The sequence below is a fragment of the Carcharodon carcharias genome, chromosome 16 (genome assembly GCF_017639515.1).
Source record: "Carcharodon carcharias isolate sCarCar2 chromosome 16, sCarCar2.pri, whole genome shotgun sequence".
NCBI classification, from domain to species: domain Eukaryota; kingdom Metazoa; phylum Chordata; class Chondrichthyes; order Lamniformes; family Lamnidae; genus Carcharodon; species Carcharodon carcharias.
This window is the reverse complement of record NC_054482.1, coordinates 106,404,719-106,431,775: the sequence shown is the minus strand read 5'-3', so window position 1 is coordinate 106,431,775 and position 27,057 is coordinate 106,404,719. Positions and strand designations below refer to the sequence as shown.

The 27,057-nt window shown below is 41.7% G+C and overlaps 1 protein-coding gene across 3 annotated transcripts in view; it reads left to right on the top strand.

The window, feature by feature from the left end:
• hs2st1b (heparan sulfate 2-O-sulfotransferase 1b) overlaps positions 1-27,057 on the top strand; it is a 236,901-nt gene that overhangs the window by 193,542 nt on the left and 16,302 nt on the right. For all 3 annotated transcript variants that reach the window (XM_041208578.1, XM_041208577.1, XM_041208579.1), the window contains one exon: positions 24,470-24,608. In XM_041208578.1, the coding sequence (XP_041064512.1) occupies positions 24,470-24,608 (139 nt within the window). The remainder of the gene's footprint in view (positions 1-24,469; positions 24,609-27,057) is intronic.

The window sequence follows — 27,057 nt, the reverse complement described above, 5'->3', positions numbered from 1 at the left end:
CAGAAATGTGCAAGAACAATGGAGTGATGATAGTGGGGTCTTTAACATTATCCCAATCCATATTTGGTTAATTAGAGTAAAAGGTAAGGAGTAGAAAGAATTTTTGAAATGTGTTCAGGAGAACTTCCTTAACCAGTATGTTCTTGGATTAACTAGGAAGCGGGCATTGTTGGATTTGGTACTGGGAAACGAGGTGGGCCAAATGGGCCTAGTGTCTGTGGGGGAATACTTGGGTAAGAGTGATCATCAGATGTTATGGTTTAGATTATTAATGGAGAAGAACAAGGATAAATCTAAAGTAGAACTTCTAAATTGGAAGATGGCTAACTTCAATGGGATGAGAGATTTAACTAAAGTGGAACCAAAGGCTGACAAATAAAACTGTCAGAACAATGGCTGATCTTTAGGAGGAGATGTTTCGGTTACAGGCTAGGTACATCCCAACAAAGGGGAAAAGTATGGGAACCAAAGCCAGGGCTTCTTAGATAATGAGGGAGATGGAGAATCTGATGAAACAGGAAAAGAGGATGTATGATTGATTACAGGTAAATTCTTCAAGTGAGAACCAAGCTAAATACAATAAGTTGAGAAGAGCTGTGAAGAGGAAATTAAGACTGGCACAGAGAGACTATGAGAATGGCAGTTAACATAAAAAGGAGCCCAGAGATCTTCTCCCGACATGCATATAGTAAGAGGTTGACTGTGTTCTATTAGGGACAAAAGTGCTCAGGGTAAGGCTAGGATATTTGATGTATAGTCTGTAATAGTGTTTACTAAAGAAGTGGACGTTAACATATCAGGAGAAGCGGAAATGGTAGGGGTAACAAATGAGGTGAAAATTGACAGAAAGGAAAAACTGGATAACCTGAGAGTGGATAATTTGCCTGGTTTGGGTGACTTGCATCCCAGATTGCAAAAAGAAGTGGGTTGGAAACAGTGGAAGGGTTGGCCATCATCACTATTTCTCAGGAAGATTGGAAGGAGTTGCCAGAGGATTGGGAAGTGGTGAAGGTGGCATACTTATTGAAGAAAGGGTGTAAGGGCGTTCCTAGTCATTACCAATCATCTTAATGTCAGCAGTAGGTAAGGCCTTAGAAACAGTAATTGGGCAAAGAATCAACAGGCACTTGGAGAGGTTTGAGTTAATTAAGAAGAGATAGATTAGATTTGTTAAAAGCAGACAATGCTTGACTAATCCAATTGAATTTTTTGATGAAGTAACAGAGAAGGTTGATGAAAGGAAAGCAGTAGATGTTGTCTGTATGGATTTTGAGAAAGACTCAAAGTATCATTAAAAGGCTGGATAGCAACATTGCGGCTTATGCAGTAAGGTGGGTCAGTGTCAGCTTGGATTTTTAAAAAATAACTTAGGGTTGGTCAACAGCAAGTTGTGGTCAGTGGTTATTTTTCAGACTGGAGGATAGCAGACAGTGGTGTTCCCCAACGGTCAGTGCTTGGACCATTTCTTTGTATATAAATGACTTGGATAATGGAATATAGAGTAAAATTTCAAAATTTGCCATTGGTACCAAAATTTGAGGTAAGGCAACAATATGGATGCTATAAGTCACCTGCAAAAGGACATAGATAAGCTAGCAGAATTGGCAGGCAAGTAGCAGATGGAATTTAATACAAAGAAATGGGGTGATGTATTTTTGAAGAAGCGATAGGGAGAGGCAATACATAGTTAATTGCACAGTTCGAAAGAGTTGATTACAGAGGGACCTGGGGGTTCATGTACGTAGATTTTCGAAGGTGGCAGGACATATTGAGAGAATAGTTAGCAAAATATATGGGATCTTGGGAGTTTATAAATCGAGGTACTGTATTGAATACAAAAGCAGGGAAGTTATACTGAACTTTTATAAAGCTCTGGTTAGGCCACAACTAGACTATTGTGTCCTGTTCTGGTCACCACACTTCAGGAAAGATATAAGGGCCCTTGAGAGGCTGCAGAGATTTACCAGAGTGGTTCCAAAGGTGAGGGATTTTCATGACAAGGTTAGGTAAGGGAACCTTGGGTTGTTCTCCTTGGAGCAAAGGAGACTGAGGGGAGATTCTGCATCACCATCTGTATCCCCAGTTCTCTAAGTATTTGGGATCAATATACTTCTGTATCTTTCCTTTGTTAAAGATTGACATGCTCAGCAAAATGTCAACCATGTTGACAGTGTTCGGACTGAAAACAAGTTTAGAAAAAATTTATTCTCTGGATGTGACTTAGAAATTACAGAGATTGATAGAATTTTGGATATGAAGGGAATTGGGAAATATGGGGATAATGCAGTAAGGTAGAGCTGAAGGAGAATGGCAGAGCGGGCTGAAAGAGCTGAATGGCCTACTCCTACTTCAAATTCTTGTGTTCTTATGACAGTCAAGGTCCCATAAACAGCATTGAGATAAATGATTAGCTTATGGATTAGAACTCCCTTTTTCTTCATACAGTGCCTTAGGATCTTTAATGTTCCACCTTAAATGGCATATGGGGCCTCCATTTAACTCCCCATCTGAAAGATAGCATCTCCCGCTGTATTGCATTGAAGTGTCAGCCTTGATTATCTGGAGTCTGGAAGGGGGCTTGCTCCTACAGCCTTTTGAGTCAGGGAAGAGTCTGGTTGCTGAGATAAGGTGGATAAATAAATACACGATTGTATTAACGTGAATCAATTACAGGAATTTTAAAGAAGAAAATTAGCTCCATTATTTAAAGGAAAACATTACTATTTCCAATATACCTTGTTGCAAATAAATAACTATATGTCATGGATTCCAGAACGATGAAATGTTTAAAGATATATCCATAAAGTCGTTACTGTTTTAATTTTAAAACGCCTAAAGCAACAAACTCTTGTGCTTCTGTAGAATGTCCTTCATATGTAATTTTCGTGCCATAGGCATCAATCACTTAGAAATTTGCAAAGAATTTTTAGTATCATATAATAGGGGCAGATGTTTAGGACCTGCCAGTGTTTGGGGAGGTGGGCCATTACTGAGAGTGTTCATGAAAAGGAGGGATATGGTTTGACAATGGCCTGGAGCATGGCCTTTGAAGTCCCACTTCCTGAAATGCACTGATAGAACATTCTATTTGCAACTCACCTTTATTTGAAGTGAGTTCCTCTGTTGATGGAGGATGGGATGTTTAGAAAGCAATTGGTTTTCCTCCACCGTTGAAGATGCTGTATAACTGACTATGTTAAATAGTACTGTTAGTTAGTCAAATAGTCAAGGAAATGGTTTGCGGAAGAACAGAGGCTTTTTGAATAATATCCACCCAAGGAAATGGGACAGACACTGTGCAAGTTCCTCACCCATATCTTTAAAGCTCACTGGTGTTCGGGACTTTTCCCTTCGGCAGGCTTGTCCAGGGCCACACTTCAATTTTTCTCCCATTTGGGGGCATGGCTGATGAGCAAATTTCAGAAAGATAAGGTTTGGAACAATATTAAACATGAATTTCAAAAAAAACCTGATGTATGAAAAGAAACAACTTGCTGAACAAAAAATGGTCACAACAATAAATTGATAATTTTAAAAATGTGTGAAAGGCTGTGTGTTTGCATGTCTAGGTCGCTCGCAGTCTCGGTGTGCTCACTCACTCACCCTCACCCACTGAGAATGGGTGAGAGTGCCTGTTGTTGTGAGGGTAAATGAGAACCCTGAGACTGGGAGTGAGCCAGACACGGTCTCTCCTCCCTCTCACCCCCTCTTTCTCACACACCTTACACACACACACTCACCCTTCGCATGCGCACATTCACCCCTCGTGTACACAAACACATGCTCGTACCTCACATGTACACACACACACACACTCACTTTCACCTCTCATGCACATGCAGACTTACCCCTCACGCACACTCAGCACCCCATACATACACACACCTCTCTCACTTTCTCTCTCTTTCTCACCCCTCACGCATGCAAATGCGTGCGCACACACCCACACTCTCACACTCACCTCTGACACACTGTCCCCTCACATGCGTGCGCACACTCTCACCCGTCAGCCGCGCACACACTCATCCCTCACACACACATGCACACGCACTCTTTCACCTCTCTCACTCACACATACACGTACACTCTCACCCCTCACACACACACACCCCATACACGCACCCACACACTCATCCCTCCCACAGACACACCCCTCACCAGACTCTCCACACTCACACACATGCTCGCTCGCTCTCTCTCACTCCTCTCACCTCACACCCACACTCTCACCCCTCACACACACACACCCCTCACACACACAGACACACTCTCAGCCTACACACATGCACATACACGCACTCACCTCTCTCTTACACACATTGCTCACACATACTCTCTCATTCCTCACGCACACACACTCCCACCCCCCTCATACGTGTGTGCACGCACACACACGCTCTCACCCCTCCCCCCCCCTCTCTGTCTTGCACATGCACGCACACTCTCTTACACACACACTCTCTCTCACCCCTCACACAGACATTTTCTCTCTCTCTCTCCCCTCAGAGACACACTCATCCCTCACACACACACACCCCTCACGCAGACACACACAGCATTCTCATTTTCTTTCTCTCTCACTCACACACACTCTCTCTCACACACTCACACCCCACACATGCATACATTAAACCCCCCCCCACTCACGCATGGGTCGGCCTCGCCCATTCATCGCCCTAAATAGTGAGCTTATCAACAGTAAACGCGGAAGAGAAACAGGCTTTGATTGGAGGAGCAGCCCTTTGCCGGAAATCTTCAAACTCACTGAGCTGTCTTACCAGCACTTTCAACAATCATATCAGTGGCCATATATGTGGCCCGCAGGCCTGCCTTCGAGTAAAAGAAGACTAATATAGTTTCAACTATTAACTATAAGCCCAATAACATGATGTTGGCAATAGAGGAGATGCTAGAGGCAGCCATCAGGGATGCAGATAATGTCCACTTGGACAGGAAAAGCCCGATCAGAAAAACCAGAATCACAGAATATCACCGTGCAGAAGAAGCCCTTTGGCCCATCGAGTCTGCACCAACACATGAGAAACACCTGACCTACCTACCTAATCCTATTTACCAGCACTTGGCCCATAGCTTTGAGTGTTATGACGTGCCAAGTGCTCAGCATGAATTCCAGAAAAGAAGGTTGTAGCTCACAATTTGACTGGAATTTTTGAAGGAGTTGCCAGTTTACTGGATGAGTGTAACCTGATAGACATTGATAACCTGGCCTGTTTGATAGGTTTTTATAAGGTATGAGACTTTTCTACAAGATAAAATTGTGTGGAATTAGTGGGAATTGGCTGAATGGTCATGCGCAGTAAGTAATTGTCAGTGGATTTGGAATGGCTTGGAGACCAGTTAACAGAAGTAGCTTGCAGGGGTCAACATTTGGACCTTTGCTATTTACTACTGTCATTAATGATCTTTATTTTATTCTTTCATTGGATGTAGACATCACTGACAAGGCTAGCATTTGTTGCCCAACACTAACTGCCTTTGAACTTGCTAGGCTATTTCAAAGGGCTGTTATGAGCCACATTGCTGTGGGTCTGGAGTCACGTGTTGGCCAGACCAGGTAAACATAGAAAATAGGAGCAGGCGTAGGTTATTTGGCCCTTCGCGCCTGCTCTGCCATTCAAAATGATCATGGCTGATCCTCCATCTCAACACCATACTCCTGCTCTCTCTCCATACCCTTTGACATTTTTAGCTTAGAAGTCTATCTGTTTCCTCCTTTAATTATATTCAGTAACTTAGCCTCCACAGCCTTTTATGGTAGAGAATTCCACAGGTTCACCACCCTCTGAGTGAAGAATTTTCTCCTCATCTCAGTCCTAAATGACCTACCCGATTTCTTGAGACTGTGACCCCTTGTTCTAGACCCCCTTCCCCCAGAGGAAACATCATCCCTGCATCCAGTCTGTCCAGCTCTGTCAGAATTTTATACATTTCAATGAGATCCCCTCTCATTCTTCTAAACTCCAGTGAATACAGGTCTAGTTGACTCAATCTCTCCTCATCTGACAAGCCTGCCATTCCAGGAATCAGTCTGCTAAGGATAGCTGCTTTCCTTCCCTGCAGGACGTTAGTGAACCAGATGGGTTTTTATGACAATCGATGATAGTTTCATGGTCACCATTATTGAGACTACTCTCAATTCCGGATGTGTGAATTAATTGAATTTAAATTCCAAAAGTTGCTGTGGTGGGATTTGAACTCGAGTCCCCAGAACATTACCCTGGGCCCTCTGGATTACTAACCCAGTGATATTACTACTACTCTACTATTTCCCCATGTAGACATAGGTGTTGAGGAAATGATTCTGTTAACACTGTGCATGTGTATGCGAGAGAGAGTTGAACTTGCTCGAATAGTATAAGCAGATTTAGAGTGCTGGGGGATTGGGTCAGTGTTTGATAAATTAATTCTTAATTTGAAAAAAGCTGTGTTATGCACATGGGCTAAATGCTAAATAAGCATATATGCACCTTACAAAGTAAGAGTTAAAGCAAGTGGTGAAAGACAAGATCTGGCTGTTTCAGTGTATCAGTCTCTGAAGGTCAGTGATCAATGCTGTGAAACTATAGCTAAGGGTCCAGGTTGTATTCACAGGACAATTCACTATAAAACAAAGCATTCCTTCTTGATCTTATGCAAGACTTAGAATGACCTCATTTACAATGCTGTACCTATATTGGTTTCATGAAGGAAAATATTGATGTTTTGAAAATGGTGCAGAAGAGGCCCACAAGATTCACTCTGTTTTTAAAACATCTTAACGATTAAGGTTGGAAAAGCAGGGTCTCTAAAATTTAGAAAAGCAAAGACTTGGGGTTAATTTAATAGATAATTATAAAATTATGAAGGGACTAGACTATGTTCATGGAGATTAATTATTGCAACTGAACAGGTTAGGGAGGATGAGGATTTGTGCTCACAAGCTAGCTAAGGGCAGAACGAAGTTGGATGTTAGGCAGTTCTTAGAAAATAGTGGACCTGTGGGACAAGTTGCCTGCTCATGCACTGAATGTCGACCTACTGCAGTCCTTCAAGAGAGAGCTGGACCTGTTTCTGGTTGGGGTTGCTTCATACATGAGGTAGCTTTTCTGTAGCATAAATCAGGATCTCCTGATTTAGTTTTGATTGCCTAAGGGCAGTTTCCTAATTCTGTAACAAGCTTCATCCAAGTGAATCTATGCTGCACCCTTTACTATTGGGCCAAATTTGTTCCTTTAGTTTGGAGCCCTAAACTGTACACATTACTCAAAATATGTTTTTACTAAGTTATTGTATTTATTCACCATTACCCATTGGCATTTTATTTTCTTCACCTCTTAGTGCAAAACCTGGCATGGTATGGGGAAAGTAGTGGTTATGATCCTGGATTACCATCCAAGAAGTCAAGGAGTTGGAGTTTAATATACCAGCCAGTTTATGGTCAGACCAGGAAAGCTGCCAGATTGTTGTAAATAGCCAGATGATTCACTATTGTCCTTCAAGGAAGGAACCTGTCAGCCCTACCTGATGTAGCCTTATTGGGACCCTGGATTTGTGTGTAATTGCACCAACAGCGAAGGCTGTTGACTTGAGGTGCTGCTTTGACTGCGTTATGAAATTGAACTCAAATCCCTCTTTCTCCACATTATCCAGCCTCCCCTGATCAAGCATAATAATTGCTTTTTTTTTAGCAAAACGTACCAACTCACACTAATTTAGCATTCCATGATCCCTTTTTAATCCATTCTATCAATTTATTAGTATCCCTTTGCAGTTTACTTTGTTTTCAGAATTATTAACTAAGATATTAGTTTAGTGCAATCTGTAAAGTTTGACACTAGTCTACCAAGCTCTTTATCTAAATCATTGGTGTACACAATGAACAGAAAGCAAATGCTTTGGAAATGAATGGCCACTTCTATCCAGTTTGAGAAACATCAATTAAATCCTACTCTGTTTGCTCCTTCAAATCCAATTTGCTACCTGTTCCCTAATTCCATATAAATTGATTTTAGCCATTGAGTCATTATAGCAACGATGAAGGCCATTTGGCCCATCAAGTCCATGTCGGATTCCAATTAATCTTCTCCAGTAATCTCATGTGACACCTTGTCAAACACTTTCCGATAATCCAAATACAGAACTGCATTCTCCTCATCCACCTTGTTAAAGAACTTGTACAGATTTGTCGAGCATATTCTTTAGCGCAATTTCATCCTTAAAGGTTCCAATATGTTCTTTATCACAGGTGTTAAATTGACATGGTTTGGCTCTGTCTTTTTGAAAATAAGTATTATATTGGCCACTCTCCAGTCCTTCTTCACACCTCTCAGTAAAACTGAAACACAGGGTAATTTTAACTTGCTGGATTGGAAACCCAAGGAATCGAATGAAATGTCAGTTTTGCATACCACCCATTATTGCTCTCCATTGCTTCAGTGGAGTGTAAAGTTTAAAATTGCACCCAAATTTTTAAGGCTTCTGCTAATTCCTCCCCCATTTTCCTCAGGCTTCTTGGATGTTTTCCAGCAGGTCCTGGCATTTGACTTCTCATGCTTATTATTATAATATCTATCTGGATCTTTGTAACCAATTGAGAATTTGCATCCTCACGAATACTCTTTTGTAAGCATCATTGCCAAGTATGTGCTAAGTATTCCTAACAAAATTCAGTTTCTGGTTTACCAATGTTCTTTAGGGAAGCAGACTTGGAGCCTTTATACTTTCCATGCTTCCAGTCCTGCACCAGCATGGTTAACTCTTAACTCCCATTCAGTTTTATCAAGCCTAACCAACTCAAGGGCAACAACGCAGTAAAAAAAACTGGCAATGCTCAGTAACCTGTGTAAAAAAAAACATTCTTCAGTAAAGTAAAGTATTTTTTTAACAGTCAGTGTGAATTGTAGTGCAATCCACCTGGCCACTGAAACATATTCCAGGTCAACAACAGTTTAAATGCAGCCTGCTTGTAAATGTCTGACTTCATTCCAGATTGAGTAATTCACGAACAAGCCAAGTGGAAATTGATCAATACCTCCCTGTATGGCTATAAAGCTGCTAGTGAGACTAATAGTGTTTAGTAATCCTGACTGGAGCTTTCACTGAATAAATAAATAATTTTAACTTCCATTACCTTTGTAATTTCAGCACAGATAAGTTGCTAGCTTTCTATTGATAATTATTGACTAGGACCAGTTTCTCAAAATAAGCAAATTTGCTCTAAGTCGGATGACAATTCTCAGCGTTTTATTTTTAAGTAACCAATTTTTAACCAAAACTAAAATTGCTAAAAGTAGGAGGCCCCTTGATGCAGCATTAGTGGAGACCTCCCCCCAAAATTCTTACCAATTATTGATTATGTAGGTGCCTTTTAAATCGCTCAAGAAACTGATTGAGATTACATTGCATTATTTGAGAAGCCTGACTTCACTTTGTTTGGAAAAGGCACCCTGTCTCTGAATCTTAGCCAATGTTAAGTTAACACAGCAAGGAAATTAAAGTATGTCTTGGCAATCTGGAGGGTACTTCATCAAATCTGACCTGATCAGAGCTGGAGAAGCATGACATTGATTATGTAGGAAAGGGACTAAAAGCAAAATTTAGAATGTTTGATTACGGTTGCATTATGTCAGCCCTGTAGTCTGCACCTCATTTGATTACCTCACCTTGGTGACACATGACAGAGTGTTTAAACTATCTGCCACAACAACATGAGAACTTGTGCTCTTCAAGTTATTGTTTAACTGACTCAAAGTGGTCCTTATCAGTGTACTTAAGAATTGAAATATATTTGAATTGCTTTGCATTTTGTATCATAGATTTTTCAATCTAAATTTTTTTACATCTCAATTTAGGAAAATATTATTTCTGAATTGGTCAGTCATGTGGTTCGCCTTTGATTAGATCATTGTTATTTGAAAAATCTAGCGCATTTTTAGCCCATATCTTGGGCTTCCATTTTAATTGGAATACTGATCAATGTTAATTTATGTTGTAACCAGGTGAAGAGGGGCGAAATGACTGCACTATTCTCCCACTCCTCTTTCGTCTGTAACCTGGTTTGTTTTATTTTAAGAATTTAGGGAGGTTGTGCTTTGTCAATTTTGCAAGTGCCCCACTAGCATGTCGGGGTTGTAGAGAATTACTCGCAGATTTTCTTAGGTTAGACAAAGAAAGAGGTTAGTTTACTGAAACTGTTCCAGAGCTTAAAAGTTAAAAAAAAATGTGACACCATTCATATAGGGTCACACATTTGTCTGGGCACACGCACATGCAAGTGCAGATTGCAGAGTAAGACGATAGGCTTATAAGAATTTTACAGTTCATGAAAGAAAAAAATGGAGCTTATGGTTAGCTTTTCCTTGATTGGCCTCAATGCAGTGATTCAACATTGCGGCTGTTTAGCTTAGCTGTTCTGGATGCAGTCGTACGGAGCAGATTTCCACTTTTTAAAAGATCTGTTTTCTTCTCAGGCTGCTCACTTTACAAACTGACGAGCACTTCCAGAGAGAGAGAAAGCACAAGACTCTAAGAGCCTATTTCAGTACAGCATTGTTACTTGCGCTTCCTGTCTCCTATTTGACAGGGGTTCCCTTGAAATACCTTGCTGGTTGTATATTCCAAAGGGACTTAATTAGTTCATGTCTACTGCAATTATTGTTTCAGACTTTCCGAGTGTACATCTGCATTTCTGACCTTCTGAGTGAGCATCTGCTAAACTCACCAATAAGTGGGAAGACCTTACCATCTCAAGATGCTGAAGCTCTGCCCCTCTCAGCCACTTTATTGCCCTGGGGCTCAAACCTACAGCTTTGATTGTTTCTCAACCTGCAGTTACCTGTATTGTGGCCACAAGGCTCTTGTCACAATGTTGGGATGCAATGGCTAATTGCAAATGGAGATTTTTGGCAGTCAACAGAGTCTTTGAGCACACTCCAGAAGCGCTCATCATAACTTTAGACAAAGTTGAGAGGAGCAATGGGATAGGAACGAACATGTAGTGAAGCTGAAGTCTGCTCTTTATTAGCAACAACTCATAACCTTGAGGGTCTCAAGGTGTCTAAGCATTTTGAAGCTTGCAAGGATCGGTACTGGCCATGAGGGCACACTGTGTCTCCTAAAGTGATCCAGAGCACAAACTCCTGTACCAAGTGTTTGCAGCTCAATGAACTTTGCATCCGAGTTAAGGAGCTGGAGTCCAAGCTGCAGACATTGTGCCACATCAGGGAGGGGGAAAGCTACCTGGACACTTTGCTCCAGGAGGCGGTCACACCCCTCAGATTAGCTAATTCAGATTTGGTCTGTGATCAGGGACAGGAGGGTGTGACTGCAGATGAAGCAGGTATGGAGGTCCAGGGGGTAGTGTTCGAGGAGCCTCAGCCCCCTGCAATTGTCCAACAGTTACAAGGTTCTTGCAAACTGTGTGGATGAGAGCAAGGACAGCAGGGAGGATGAGCGAACTGATGACGGCACCATGGTACAGGGAGCCCTTCAAGTGGGAAGAAGAAATGGGAGCATAGTAGTGGTAGGGGACAGTATAATTAGGGGGATACACACTGTTCTCTGCAGCTGTGAGAGTGAGTCCTGAAGGCTGTGTTACCTGTCCAGTGCCAGGGTTAAGGACCTTTCCTCAGGGCTAGAGATGAACTTGGACTGGGAGGGGAGGGATCCACTTGTCACCGTCCATGTTGGTACCATTGACATTGATAGGACTATAAAGGAGGTTCTGTTGAAAGAATTTGAACAGTTAAGAGCTAAACTAAAAAGCAGAACCTCCAAGGGAATAATCTCGGGATTGCTACCTGAGCCACGGGCAAACTGGGTAAATAAAGTCAAGGAGTTAAATGCGTGGCTCAGAGATTGGGGTGGGAGGAATGGGTTTCAGTTCGTGGGGCACTGGCACCAGTACTGGGGTAGAAGGGAGCTGTTCTGGTGGGACGGGCTTCACTTGAACTGTGCTGGGACCACTGTCCTGGCAAACCGAATAACTAGGGCTATAGAAGGAGCTTTAAACTACATAGAGGGGGGGAGGGTTCTGGACAGCAGATACGTAGGCTTCCAAAGCAAAAGGATATGGCAGCCTTGCAGAGCAGCTATTTAAGTAATGGTACCCAGAGTGTGACAGGAAGGGACAGTGTGTGCAAACGTTTAAAAAAAAATGCAGAAAATAGGGTCAAAGGGGGAAAAAATGGTGTAAAGGCAAAATTAATGGCCCTTTACTTAAATACACATATTATTTGGAACAAGATAATTAATGGCACAATTGAGGTTAATAGGTATGATCTGATAGCCATTACGGAGACGTGGTTACAAGGAGATCAAGCTTGGCCTAAATAGCCAAGTGGTTATGGTACTGGATTTGTAACCCCAAATCAAGAGTTCAAATCTCACAATGGCAAACTATGAAACAATGTAACTTCATCTGAACAGATGGAAACAGGTTTGTACTCGAAAGAGTTACAAGGAGATCAAAGCTGGGAACTAAATATTCAGGGGTATGTGACTTTTCAAAAGGACAGGCAGGAATTAAAGGGTGGTGGGGTAGCTTTGTTAGTACGAAGTGGGATACATTCGATAGCAAGAAATGATCTTGGATCAGAAGATATAGAATCCATATGGGTGGAGGTAAGAAATAAGGGAAAGAAGACACTAAGACACTGGTGCAAGTAGTCTGTAAGCCCCCTGACAGGAGCTATACTATAGGGCAGAGAATAAGTCATGAGACAATGAGGCCATGTAAAAATGGCAGTACATTAATCATGGGTGACTTTAACCTTGTAGATTGGGAAAATCTAATTGGCAGAGGTAGACACGAGCAAGAATTCATAGTGTATTCGGGACAGTTTCTTAGAACAATATGTTGTGAATCCAACTAGGGATCAAACTGTTTTGGATCTGGTGATGTGTAATGAGGCAGGTTTAATAAATGATCTCAAGAGTAAAGGATCCCCTAGGAAACAGTGACCATAATATGGTAGAATTTAGCATTCAGTTTGAGAGTTTGAAACTTGGGTCAGAAACAACTGTGCTAAACTTAAATAAAGGTAATTACAATGGAATGAGGGCAGAGTTGGTTGGAGTGGACTGGGAAAGCAGTTTAGCAGAAAAGACGGTTGATGAACAATGGCAGACGTTTAAGAAAATGCTTCAACACTCTCAACAAAGATATATCCCAGTGAGGAAGAAGAATTCATGGAAGCGGATAAACCTACCATGGTTAACCAAGATGGTGGTGGGGGGGTGGGGGGCGGTGGGGGAGGGGGAATAAATACAATAACTATCACTAGAGAAAAAGTACTAGGGAAGCTAATGGGGCTAAAAGCTGCTAAGTCCCCTGGACCTGATGTGTTACATCCTAGGATATTAAAGGAAGCAGCTGCAGAGATAGCGGATGCACTGACAGTAATCTTCCAAGAACCCTTAGATTCTGGAAAAGCCCCAGAGGATTGGAGGACAGCCAATGTAACACCCCTATTCAAAAAGGGAGGAAGACAAACAACAGGTATCTGTAGGCCATTTTGTTTAACATGTGTCTTTGGGAAAATGTTGGAGTCTATTATAAAGGATGTAATAGTAGAGCATTTAGAAATACATAGTCTAATCAAGCAGAGTCAGCATGGCTTCATAAAGGGTAAATCATGCCTAACAAATTGTTAAATTTCTTTGAGGTAGCAAGTAGGATGGATGAAGGGGAACCAGTAGATGAAATATATTTTGATTTCCAAAAGGCGTTTGATAAGGTACTGCACATAAGGCTACTTAATAAGATAAGAGCCCATGGTGTTGGGGGTAGTATATTAGCATGGGTAGAGGATTGGCTAACTAATAGAAAACAGAATTGGCATAAGGGGGGCATTTTCAGGATGGCAACCTGTAACTACTGGAGTGCCACAGGGATCAGGGCTCGTCCTCAATTATTTACAATATGTATTTGTGACTTAGATGAGGAAAGTGAATGTACTATCGCCAAGTTTGCGGATGACATAAAAATAGGTGGGAAGGCAAGTGGTGAGGATGACATGAGGAGTCTACAAAGGGATATAGACAGGTTAAGTGAGTGGTCAAAAACTTGGCAGATGGAATATAATGTGGGAAGTAATTTAGCAGTAAGAATAGAGGAGCTGAATATTATTTAAATGGAGAAACACTACAGAAGACTGCAGCACAGGGATTTGCGAGTCCGTGTGCATGAATCCCAAAAAGCTAACATACAAGTTCAACAGGTATTAGGGAAGGCAAATGGAATGTTGGCCTTTATTTCAAAGGGAATGGAGCATAAAAACAGCTAAGTTTTGCTAAAACTATATAAGGTCCCCTTATCTAAGGAAAGATATACTGGCATTGGAGGCAGTCTAGAGAAGGTTCACTAGGTTGGAGTGGAGGGTATGGAGAGATTTTCTTATGAGGAGAGGTTGAGTAGGTTGGGCCTGTACTCATTGGAGTTTAGAAGAATGAGAGGTGACCTTATTGAAGCATATAAGATTCTTAGGGGGCTTGACAGGGTAGATGCTGAGAGGTGGTTTCCCCTTGTGAGAAAGTCTAGGACCAGAGGGCATAATCTCAGAGTTAGGGGGCACCCATTTAAAACAGAGATGAGAAGGAATTTCTCCTCTGAGGTTAGTCACTCTGTGGAATTCTTGACCGCAGAGGGCTGCAGAGGCTGGGTCGTTGAATATATTCAAGACTGAGATAGATTGTTAATCAGTAAGGGAATCAAAGGTTATGGGAACCAGGCAGGAAAGTGGAGTTGAGGACCAACAGATCAGCCATGATCTCATTGAATGGTGGGGTAGGCTCAATGGGCCAAATGACCTACTTCTGCTCCTACATCTTATGGTCTTAAGGAACAGTTCCTAGCTCTTTCAGGTTGCAGTTGTGACTGGGATCTGGAGAGATGCTTGAAGAGACAGCACCTTTTGATGAATGATGCTGGGACTCCCTCCTCCAGTTAGCACCTCAATTTCAGCAAGGGCACATGCCCCTGAGGCTGCTTCATCCTTCAAGGGATCAGGACGATGTAAGCCTGATGTGTAACTATTCACTCCCATAATGAAGTGCATGGTTGAAATAAGAAGAAAAGCAATGCTGGTGCTTATGTTGGCCCATGATGGAGGGCACTTGTCCAAGAGAGTACTCACTGCAACTCGTCATCCTTCTTGTGGAATCTGGTGGCTCAAACCTGCTTGATAAGTTTCTAATGGTCACAGACCAGCTGTACATTGAGCAAGTGGAAGTCTTTTCTGTTTTGTTGGAGTGCCTGCTGCCAAGGAGCTTTTATAGATACAAGTGCAGTCGATGTCACCCTGCATCTATGGAAATCCAAAATTGCTGCAAAGCCCACTGTTCTGGCGTCCTGGCTTGTTTGATCTCTGTTGAAGTTGACGTAATTGTGGGCATTGGCAAAAAGGGCATCTGCTGCCTAATGAATGTGTTTGTGAATGGATGCCTGAGAGATCACACAGAGACCCCCGGTAGAGCCCTGGAAGCCACTCACGTTGAAGTTCATTGCAACGGTTTACTTTGAGCCATTGGCAATGGATGCCCTCCCAGTCTCCATGGTGCCGATTTCTGGAGAATGTGGCAAATTTGAGTCACCAGATCCCTGGACATGCAGAGGCATTGGCAACACTGTCTCTTGCTCATCTGCAGATAAGATGTGCAAGTTCTACACCCCCTGGGTTTTGCAAGGCATCTATGCTCAACATCTCCAAGCGGTATCCCCTGCACCTGGAGGGGGCCTTGCTGCCCCTTGGTCTTGAGAACTTAGCTCCTCTCTTTGGCGAGCCTGGTGCCTCTGTTGCAATCTCCTCCTCCTCCTCTCTTGCTTGTATGCGATGGTGTAGGCAGCAATAAATCCAGGCTTCGTCTTCCTGATGGTCTGCTCTCTGCAGCATCAATGAGAAACAGACATGAGTCCACATCAGCCTGCAAAAGTCCTCTTTCTGTCAATGACAAGTCAGTGAGCGAGGGTTCAAGAGCTTTGTTCCAGTGTCAGAAACTAATCGTCCAAAAAATCCAGGCCAGTACAGCCGCCTTTCCATGGTGCGCCCCCCCACTCCCCCATTCCCTTACATGACCAACTGCTATGAGATTGATTTGGCCAGGTGCTTGGATGCGCTGCTTTCAGCCCAGGTGCTTGGATCCTCATTCACTGCACTCTGATACCACACTGTTTGGAATACACATGAGGGAAAATGTTTAGTCAGGAACTGAGATTATTTGAGAGGGACCTGTGTAGCTGCCAGCGACATGATTCTAACACACGTCTAAGTTTGTCCAGTCGCCCAGTTGCGCTGGAGTGCGTACCTGCCCTGGGGAATCACCTCACTGAACAAAGGTTTTATACAAGGAGATTGATTTGTGCCACTTTGCAGGGTCAATCTCACATGTAGCACATTCCTGATTCCTTGTATTGTCAGTGAAAGGCTTCTAACATGTCTCAGTTGTGCATCCTGCCTCATTTGGGATGCACAGTTCAGTTGGGTGCCCCACTTTTACCCCGCAGTGGAGCCCTTGCCCTGCAGCCCCTTCCCATGCCTCAGGCCAGTTTTCCCTCTTCCCCAGTGGAAGCCATATCCTGCAACCCCTTCTCTTCCCTCAGGCCAGTTTCCCCCCTTTCCCAGTGGAGGCCTTCACTTGTAGCACGTTAAAAGCCACCATGGCCTTATCGCTGGTCTGGCACTGACACCCCCTCGAAAATGAGGTGGTGCTCCGTTAAAGCCTGGTGCCATGAGCGTTGCGCGATGCAAGGTAGGCAAACGAGCCTCTTGGCCACGAGCGAAGTGCAGGTTGCCAGGTGCACATCACTTGTATGTTGTTGTGAAAGACGTCAGTCTAATTAGACACCAACGTGCGCTCTTGATCCAGTGTGAAAAGCATGCCCCAAACCTTCAAAAAGCTTATCCTCATGATATTTATAATCAAAATGGACTTTGTTTAAAAGTAACATTGCTTTTCTTTCTGGAATTAGTTAATTCTCTGCTAATGAAATAATCTGCCTTTTTTCAAAGTACATTTATTATTTTAAAAATTGACAATGAGTTTGAAAATGGTACAGGAATACTTCATACCTATTGAGCTTATCATTCAATTATTTTAAAAGACTGCTAACATTAGCAGAATGTGCAGCGAAACAGACGGGCATTTTCTAATTTGGAAAAAAATTGTGTCAAATCATTTTTTTTTGTAACTCTTAGCAAATGGTTGTGGAGTACTTTCAGTAGGAGCATATACAATGATGTATTTTAATTGTTTTGACTCAGAAAGAGTTTCAATGGTGTCTTCCTGCTTAGCTCAGCTGAGGATTGGTTCACAGTGATGAGGATACAAGGGGAAAAGAAAAAGTAAATGATTGTGGAATAAAAACATAATTATTCATTCAAACCTTTTTTTTTAAAGGAGTTGCACAGCTTGGGTAGTTCCCTACCCCTCCCCCACCCACCTCAAGACTATTTCAGTGCTTCCTATCTGGGGAGAACTATCATTGAGTTGAAGGTCTTTCCCAGAGACCAGGGTGTGCAACGGTGGGGGAAAAAAAATTCCTAGAGCCTTGGAAATGCTGAGACGATGAAAAGGAATTCCCTGAGGATCATTTTAACAATTTATTCGACATCTTGCTTAATACCTCCAAATAGAAGCTGGTGGTATATGTCTTTCCATTTATGTAATTGATCCACTGGTTACAGAAGCTGATTAGCTGATAAGGTAGATGTGAATATCAGATATTTTATAGCTTCACTGATTCATTGAAAATATTCTATACAATATACTTTTGAGGTTTTCTGTTGATATGTAACATTACCTGAAGGGAATATGTTTGTCTTTACAACTTGTTCACTCAGCTTTGGGTATTGACTTCAGTTCATAAAATCTTTAATCTTAAAATTGATGCATTGCTATTAGACTGTTTAAAAAGAAATCTTTTTGTAGCTCAGGGCACTGGATCTTTAGAAAAGATGGGCAAAATGGAAGTGGAATAGCACTGTTAAAGGATGAGACATAGAAAAACAGTAACGAGAATTTATCTTAATGCAAGAAAATCAGGATGTAAAATCTGTAAAGGTGGAGCTAAAACATAAGAAAAGACACAAATCACTGGGAGTAGTTTATAGCACCCCCACCCCACCCCAACAGTAATCCTAGTGTTGGTGAGATTATACATCAAGAGGTGTAAGAAATAAGACATTATAAAGCCATGATTTAATCAAAAATGATTTTGTGGATTTACAGGATTTACTACTGAGTTTTAAAAAGACTGAAACCGCATTCCAGTGACTTGAAACAGCAGTTTTTCAGATGACTGAACATTTGCATGACTGTACTTTACACGTTCCAAAGCCATTAAGATAGAGTCAACCTGTATAGAAAACCCCAGCAGAGTCAATTACCTTGAAGGAGTGTGAATGGGATCTTTACCTAACCCATTCACAGAACATCCAATCACCAGATGTATTCACCTGGTTAGGGACAACGTACTAGAGGTAATCACCTCTGACAATGAACCCTGGCAGAGAAAGGAATTCACTCAGTCATAATATAATTGCATAAACTATGGAACTGGAATCCACTGGCCACAACCATGTTTGGGTAACTGGTCAGTTGAAGAGAGAGGATCATGTGACAAGCCAACTAACCCTTTTTCTTGTTTATAAACTGGTTTTCTCCAAGCCACAAGGACAGAATCTGAAGTATGTATCATGAATGCGTGTGTGCGTGAAAGTTGGAGCGTTTTTCTTAGATCAGTTTAATGACAATAAATATTACTCTCTTTTTTAAAACCTTACAAAGAAACCTGTCTCTGTCTGTCTTTTACATTCTTAGCACATAAACCATTAAAAACTCACTGAATTGGCAAGCAGATTCCTTTTTAAAAAAAACTGTTGCTTCCAAGCAAGGAGTAGGAAAAGACGGGAGCCATTCTACCCCTCCGCACCTGATTGTCACAAAGGATAATGAAATAAATGTGGAGGACTTTAATTTTCATGTAGACTGACTAAACCAAATTGGCAGAAGTCATTTGGACGACATGTTTATGGAATGCATCCTAGACAGTTTTCTAGACCGATAAGCAACTATGGAACAGAATAGTTTAGATCTAATATGGTGCACTAAGGTTTAATTAGAATCTTATAGTAAAGAACCCTCTGGGAAAGATTTAGATTTCATAAGCTTTAGAGTCATGTAGTAAAGTCCAAAATTAGGATCTTAACTTTAAACAAAGCCAGTTATGGTAATAGGGGGGATGAGTTTGCTGAAGTACATTGGGAAGTTAGATTAAAGTTCTAAGGTGGTAGTTAAGTAATGCAAAGCATACAAAGAAATTATTTTTCATTGTCAATGATTACACATTACCTTGAGGCATAAAACCTTCATTGGAATAGTGATACAGACATGGGTAGATAGAGAAGTAAATAATGTTAGATTAAAATAAGAGGTTTACAGAATTGCTAAAAGCATAGTAAGCCTGAGGATTGGAAGTTTTAAAAATCAGCCAAGGATGACCAAGAAATTGATAGAGGAGTAAAGAGAATAAAAGTAAACAGATGAGAAATATACCAACTGATTGTTAGAGCTTCTACAAGTCTGTAAAACGGAAGAGATTGGTGAAAGTAAACATGGGTAATTTGGAGGAGATATTGGAGAATGAGGAAATAGAGATGTTACAGAAATATCCTTTTTGTCTTTGCAGTAGAAGACACAAAGAACATAGTGGAAATTATGGGAAACTAATGATCGAATGAGAGTGATAAACTTAATGCAGATAACTCTAGTAGAGCAGAAGTACTAAAGAAATTAATGGGACTAAAAGCTGACACATTCCTGGACCCGATCGCCTACGTCCTAAGATTTTTTAAAAAGCGGTTACAGAATTGGACGCATTGATTTTGCTCTTAGATTGGTTTGAGATTTTAGAACAAACCCTGCGGATTGGAAGGTAGCTAATGTAACCCTGTTGTTCAAGAAAGGAGTGTGGGAGAAAATGGGGAGCAAAAGGCCAGTTAGCCTGATGTCAGTAGTAAGAAAATTCTAAAATCTGTTATTAAAGATGTGATAACAAGGCGCTTAGCAAAATACTATGATTAAATAGTGTCAGCATGGCCTTATGAAAGGGAAATAGTGCTTGACAGATCTGAGTTTTTGGAATGTGTAACTACCAGGGTAGATAAAGGAGAACCACTGCATGTAATATATTCGGTTTTTCGGAAGGTACTCTGTTGCACAAGATCAGGGCTGATGGGACTGGGGTAATATATTAATGTGAATTTTGAATTTGCTAGCAGCAAAGAGAGTAACAATAAACGTATTACTTTTGGGATGGCATGGTGTGGCTAGTGGTGTGCGGCAAGGATTCATACTTGGGCCTCGGCTATTTACAATCTATCAAGGACTTAGATGAGGGAACCAAAAGTACAGTTCTCAAGTTTGGTGGTAGAAAGAATGAAAAAGCAAGATTTTTTTTAAAAAGGTGGGACTGCTAAGTCTTGATATTCATAAGAATTGGGTGCCCTTGTACATGAATCATAGACAGTTAGCAAGCAGATACAACAAGCAGTCAGGTGGTAGACCACTTGTTATTCACGTATTTCCAAACTGTAAATGACTTCATAGTCCGCTCATGACTGAAGCCTCTGATGCAAGATCAACGTGGATTGTCCCAGAAATTGCAGTTCATACTGTCATTGAGGGAAACTTCTACAACCCTGCCTTTGTGGCCCTTGGATGTTGCAAGTTTTGTGTAGATAGCCCCCAAAGAATGCTTGCCTTAAAATGAACCAATTGGCTGCAGTGTTTCCCCAAGAGAGGTGGTCTACAATGCAGAAGTTTATATGGCTCTATTTTTTAGGGTATCCTTGCATTATTTGTACTGACCACTTTGGTGTTGTTTGCCCTGAGATGGTTCCCCATGTAAGGTCTGCTTGGGGATTCTGTAGTCATCCATGCATAAGACGTGGTCTGCCCATCTTAGTTGAATTTTCTGGAAGATGGTCTCTATGCTGTTGAGCCCAGCACAATGAAGGATCTTGTTTGTGATTTTGTTCTGCCATTGAATTCTCATGATGGCCTTGGGTGTTTTTAAAGCGTTCTAGAAATTTGATGGGGTGCCGACAGGAGATCCCGGATTCTGTGCCATGCAACAGGGTCATAAGGACTGATAGAATTTGATTTTAGTATTTAGCTTAAGGTCATGCTGCTTCCAGGTATGATCATGGAGTCAGCCGTAGGCAGAGCTTGCTTTCTAGATGTATGCACAGATATCGTCGTCGATAGTGGCATCCCCAGAGAGCACACTATCAAAGTATGAGAATTTTTCAGCATCCTTGAGACTGCTTCCATCATTGGTTACTCTAGTGCTTCATAACGTGTGCCTGGTCCTGGCGAAAACATAACCTTGGGGTTGGAGACACTAATTTGGAGACCAAAGTTTTTTGACAGTGTCAGTTGACCTGGTCTATGGTACTGTCTCTCCAAGCTAGAATTTTCGAACAAGTTCGTCAAAATCCTGTGCATACTGCATGATGGAGTGCTTGGACATGTTTGTGCCTATGGCATGATGTCTGATGCCTTTGAGGTAACTAGTAGCGTAAAGCAAGGATGTGTCATTGCTCCTCAGTTGTTCAGTCTCTTCTTTGCTGCAATGCTTAAGGAAGCCACCGGAAACATACTGGCAGGCATTAGATTTTGTTCAGGGAAGCTTTTCAATCTCTCCAAACTGTGTCCCTCTACCAAAGTCACAGAGGCTTTAATCCCAGAGAGTTTCTGTATGCAGATGACCTAGTTACCCGCATCAAGATTGTGGCAAACAAATGATCAAGTGCTGCCAAAAACTGTTAAGCAATTCGGAAGGTGAATGGTAAGATAATCTTTACTGCAAGGGGCTTGGCGTATACGAGTCATGAAGTCTTGCTGGAACTATCTGGAGCTTGGTGAGACCACAATTGGAGTATTCTGTACGGTATTAATCTCCTTAACGAAGGGAGAATAGATTTGCCTTAGAGGGCGCAGCAAAGATTCATTTGGATTGATTCTTGGGATGAGAGGGCTGTCCAGTGAGGAGAGATTGGGCAGGATTTTACCGTTGGCTAGCGGGGTGGGGCCTGTTCACCGATGGATAAAATGACGGGGGATGACGTCGGGCGGAACTCCCGATGTCACCGCTCCCCATTTAAATTTTCAGGAAGGTGGGGGCTCAGCAAAATCAGCTGGGTGCCTGCCAAACTGTCAATGGCACCTAGAAAAAAAACATGATACCTCATCCACCAGCAGGATGAGGTTTCATGTAGGGCTTTAAAAATTTTAATAGTTATGGAAATTATGAGCATGTCCCAAATCATGTGACATTGTCACATGAGGGGACATGTAAGGGAATTTTCTTTTTTCTAATTTTAATGTTGTTGAAAGTAGAGGCGATCTCCCTGAGGCAGCACTTGGCCTCAGAGAGATGAGTGCGGTTTCGTGCGCATGCGTGAAAGAGCGCCCTCTCGATTTTAGGGATTACCCCCCTGCACGTGGAGAGCATAGTGCTTCCCTGCAAAGGTCACGCTGGGTGGGCCTTAATTGGCCTGCCCACGTAAAATGGCTCCACACCAGCCCATCAACCCCTCCCCCCCCCCCACCAGCGGGGGGAAAATTCTGCCCATTGAGCAGAATGGTTCTTTGGCGAAGAATGAGAGATGATCTCATTGGGAATATATATAAAATTCTGCGGGGACCTGACAGGGTAGATGCTGAGAAGCTGAAGTGTCTAGAACTAAGAGTTATAGTCTCAGAATAAGGGGTCGGCCATTTAGGACTGGGATGAGAAATGGCTTAATTCGAAGGGTTGTGAATCTTTGGAATTCTTACCCGAGAGAACTATGGATGTTCAGTCGATGAATATATTCAGGACTGAGATCATAAGATTTTTGGACACAAAGGTAATCGAAGGACATGGGGATTAGGTGGGAAAGTGTTGTTGTTGTAGAAGTTCAGCTGTTATCTTATTGAATGGCTGGGCATGTTCCAAGGGCTGTATGGCCTACTCCTACTCCTATTTCTTATGTTAAGCCAAAGCTTTATTAATTCAAAGGGTCTGAGTACAGCGTCAATGCACAGTATCATAGTGCATACAGCTTTGGTTCATAACAAGTCTAGATAATCTTGAATTTCAAAGCTGGTGCCTTCAATGACGGCAAGCTTTTGATTTGCTCAGAGATATTTTTGTGTTGTTTGAGACGTTGATCATTCTGATGAGTGATTGTGTGTCTTCCATTTTTTTTTGCCACCAGTTACCTCCCTTCCTCTCTCTCCTGAAAGTACCAAATTTTTGCTGAGACACTATTCCGGGTGCAGGCACCTCCAGTACTTTTTGACTTAGTAGTCACTATTAATGTGTGGTCCTTAACTATTTTGACTTTTTTGTTGTGAGTGCATCACAGCCAAGCCCAACACTGTGCTTGTGTAAATCCACTTCTGCACTTCCAGCAATGAATTATGATCAGAAGTGACAAACCTAACCAACTCTTGATCTCGGGCCACTTTTCATTCTGCTGCTTTAACAAAATGTTTCATAATTCATCACAGACTGGAGATTGAACTTGTGACATTTTGGGACCATACAGCTTGGCTGTGGCAGGTATCAAACTTTTGAGCTATCAGAGGAACTGTGATTGCACTTTTTCTTCTCTCTCAAGGCTGTTTTGTTGTAACTCAGAATGGACTGGTGATAAAAATAGGCTGCTCTCTGTCAGGAAACACATCCAATGAGACAGCAGCAGGACAGATGTGCTTAGCAGGGATTCCCTTAGCTGATGTCACTGCAATGTTCTCTTTTCACTTTCCTTAATGACGAGATGTATTCTCTGGTGCCTGAAAACACAATTCCCTTCTGATTTCTTTGAAATAAAAAAAACCTTTATTTTCTATGAAGTTCTCCTGGAATATGTAACATGCTTTTGCATTTCAAGTACTTATTTAGTCTGTTCAGTAAACGTTTTTGGCAATGTGTCTGCAGTATATGTAGTTAATTAGTGATGATTGATTATAAATTTAAGACTGAACAACACTGTTACTGCACCAACAAAACCAGGTTGAAACCCTAGTTAAAATTGGTAGATACTAGTTTTCTTAATTACACCAAAATGAGAAAAATCGCTAAGTGTGGGTGCAATAAATAAATGACCTGTTTATGCACACCGCACTGATTTTATTTGATTAGTTGCAAACATTGCAACAGCTACCAAGTTTGTTGCTACACTTTATAAGATGGAGCTTGTCTTTTTCCTTTGTCGTTATAAACATGATACTGCGTGATTACATTAGAAACTACTGAGACAGTATAAACTGAGAAGCATTGAAATGGTATAACTATAAATTTAGAAAATATTTAATAGATCACAAAAATATTGAACAATTCTCGAAGCAATATTGAAAACGGCTTTACATCACATTGAATACTGAAATAAACAAAAAATGTTTCCTCTTCCCTTTGCTTCAGATACGGTGTGAAAAAGAAACCCATTTACGTAAATGTAATTCGAGATCCAATTGAGCGACTGGTGTCATACTATTACTTTCTGCGTTTTGGTGACGACTACAGGCCTGGACTAAAGAGAAGGAAACAGGGAGATAAAAAGGTAAAATAATTTGAAGCAGAGAATGTAATGTACACAGCGCAACGGTGGTTGGAATATGATTTAAAAAGCTAAATAGTTAGAACAACAAAGAAATGCTGCAACTACTCAACATTTTTTTGAGGATTGGTTCCCAGGCCTGTTTAATTTGCTCCATTGCTGGCTGAAAATGGATATAACACTCATTCCAATCTTCTAGATGAAGCACCTTTGTAATTTTCTAACATTACATGAGGGGCAGGCAGAATTAACACTGTCCAACTTTCAGTTTTTTTTTGCCAAGGTATCATTGATGTTCACCCTAGAAAATACTTCCACATTGTTTAATTGGGCTGTATAGAATGGAAATAATTTTTCAGTATTTCAGCACAGATGGCATTAATCATGTAACTGGTTATGATTACAAGTAGAGGTGATTACAGAGTAATCTTTCCATCATCTGTTTTATACAGCTTTCTATCGCAGCTTGCTGCACTTTCCCACTAAACAATATTCATAACTGAGGAACTCTTAAAATGGAATAAACTGCAAGGTTAAGATGCTTTATTCATATTTTGTTTCATTTAATGCTTTGTTCATATTTTTTATTTTTCTATTGCTATAAACTACAGTTTTATGGTTCAAATAATGTAAATAAAATTCATATTTGTGTGATAGTTCAGTGACTATCTTGTGGGCAGCTGAGTCATATCAGCCAAATGGTTCTAAACTCAATTTTTGCCTACTTGGAGTTAACCCATCTCAGCTACGACACCTGTGGCAATAAGTGTGATCACTGTTAGAATGTAAATCCCCAAGGCCAGGTAGGATCTACCCCAGAGTACTGAGGGAGGCAAGGGAGGAGATTGCTGGTGCCTTGACAGAAATCTTTGTATCCTCACTGGCTATGGGTGAGGTCCCAGAGGACTGGAGAATGGCCAATGTTGTTCCATTGTTTAAGAAGGGTAGCAGGGATAATCCAGGAAATCACAGGCCAGTGAGCCTTACATCAATGGTAGGGAAATTATTGGCAGGATTTACTACCATTTGGAAGCAAATGGGCATAATAGTGAGAGGCAGCATGGTTTTGTGAAGGGGAGGTCATGTCTCACTAACTTGATTGAGTTTTTCGAGGAAGTGACAAAGATGATCGACGATGGAAGGGCAGTGGATGTTATACACATGGATTTCAGTAAGGCCTTTGACAAGGTCCCTCATGGCAGACTGGTACAGAAGGTAAAGTCGCACGGGATCAAAGGTGAGCTGGCAAGATGGATATAGAATTGGCTTGGTCATAGAAGACAGAGGGTAGCAGCGGAAGGGTGCTTTTTTGAATAGAGAGCTGTGACTAGTGGTGCTCCGGAGGGATCAGTACTGGGACCTTTGCTGTTTGTAATATATGTAAATGATTTGGAGGAAAATGTAACTGGGCTAATTAGTAAGTTTGCAGACGACACTAAGGTTGGAGGAGTTGCAGATAGCGAAGAGGATTGTCAAAGGATACAATAGGATATAGATCGGTCGGAGACTTGGGCGGAGAAATTGCAGATGGAGTTTAATCCGGACAAATGCGAGGTAATGCATTTTGGAAGGTCTAATACAGGTAGGAATTACACAGTCAATGGCAGAACCCTTAAGTGCATCCACAAGCAGAGGGATCTAGGTATACAGGTCCACAGGTCACTGAAAGTGGCAACGCAGGTGGATAAGGTAGTCAGGAAGGCATATGGAATGCTTGCCTTCATTGACAGGGGTATTGAGTATAAAAGCTGGGAAGTAATGCTGTAGTTGTATAGAACCTTGGTTAGGCCACACTTGGAATATTGCATTCAATTCTGGTCGCCATATTACCAGAAGGATATGGAGGTGTTGGAGAGGGTGCAGAGTAGGTTTACCAGGATGCTGCCTGGTCTGGAGGTTATTAGCTATGAGGAAAGGTTGGGGAAACTCAGATTGTTCTCACTAGAGCGACTGAGATTGAGGGGCGACTTGACAGAAGTTTACAAAATTATGAATGGCACGGACAGGGTAGATAGTCAGAAGCATTTTCCCAGGATGGAAGAGTCAATTACTAGGGGACATAGATTTAAGGTGAGAGGAGAAAACTTTAGAGGAGATGTGCGGGGCAAGTTTTTTTACACAGAGGGTAGTGAGTGTCTAGAATTTGCTGCCAGAGGAGGTGGTGGAAGCAGGTATGATAGTGGTGTTTAAGAGGCAGCTTGACAAATACATGAATAGGATGGGAATAGAGGGATACGAACCCCGGAAGTGCAAAATGTTTTAGTTTGACAGGCAATATGATCGACGCCGGCTTGGAGGGCCTGTTCCTGTGTTGTACTTTTCTTTGTTCTTTGTTATAGTAACCTAGATGCCTGGAGATGTGAGTTCACACCTTTATAGGCAGCTGGAGAATTTACATTCAATTAATTCTAGAATATAGAGTTAGTATCAGTAATGGTAATCATGAAACTAC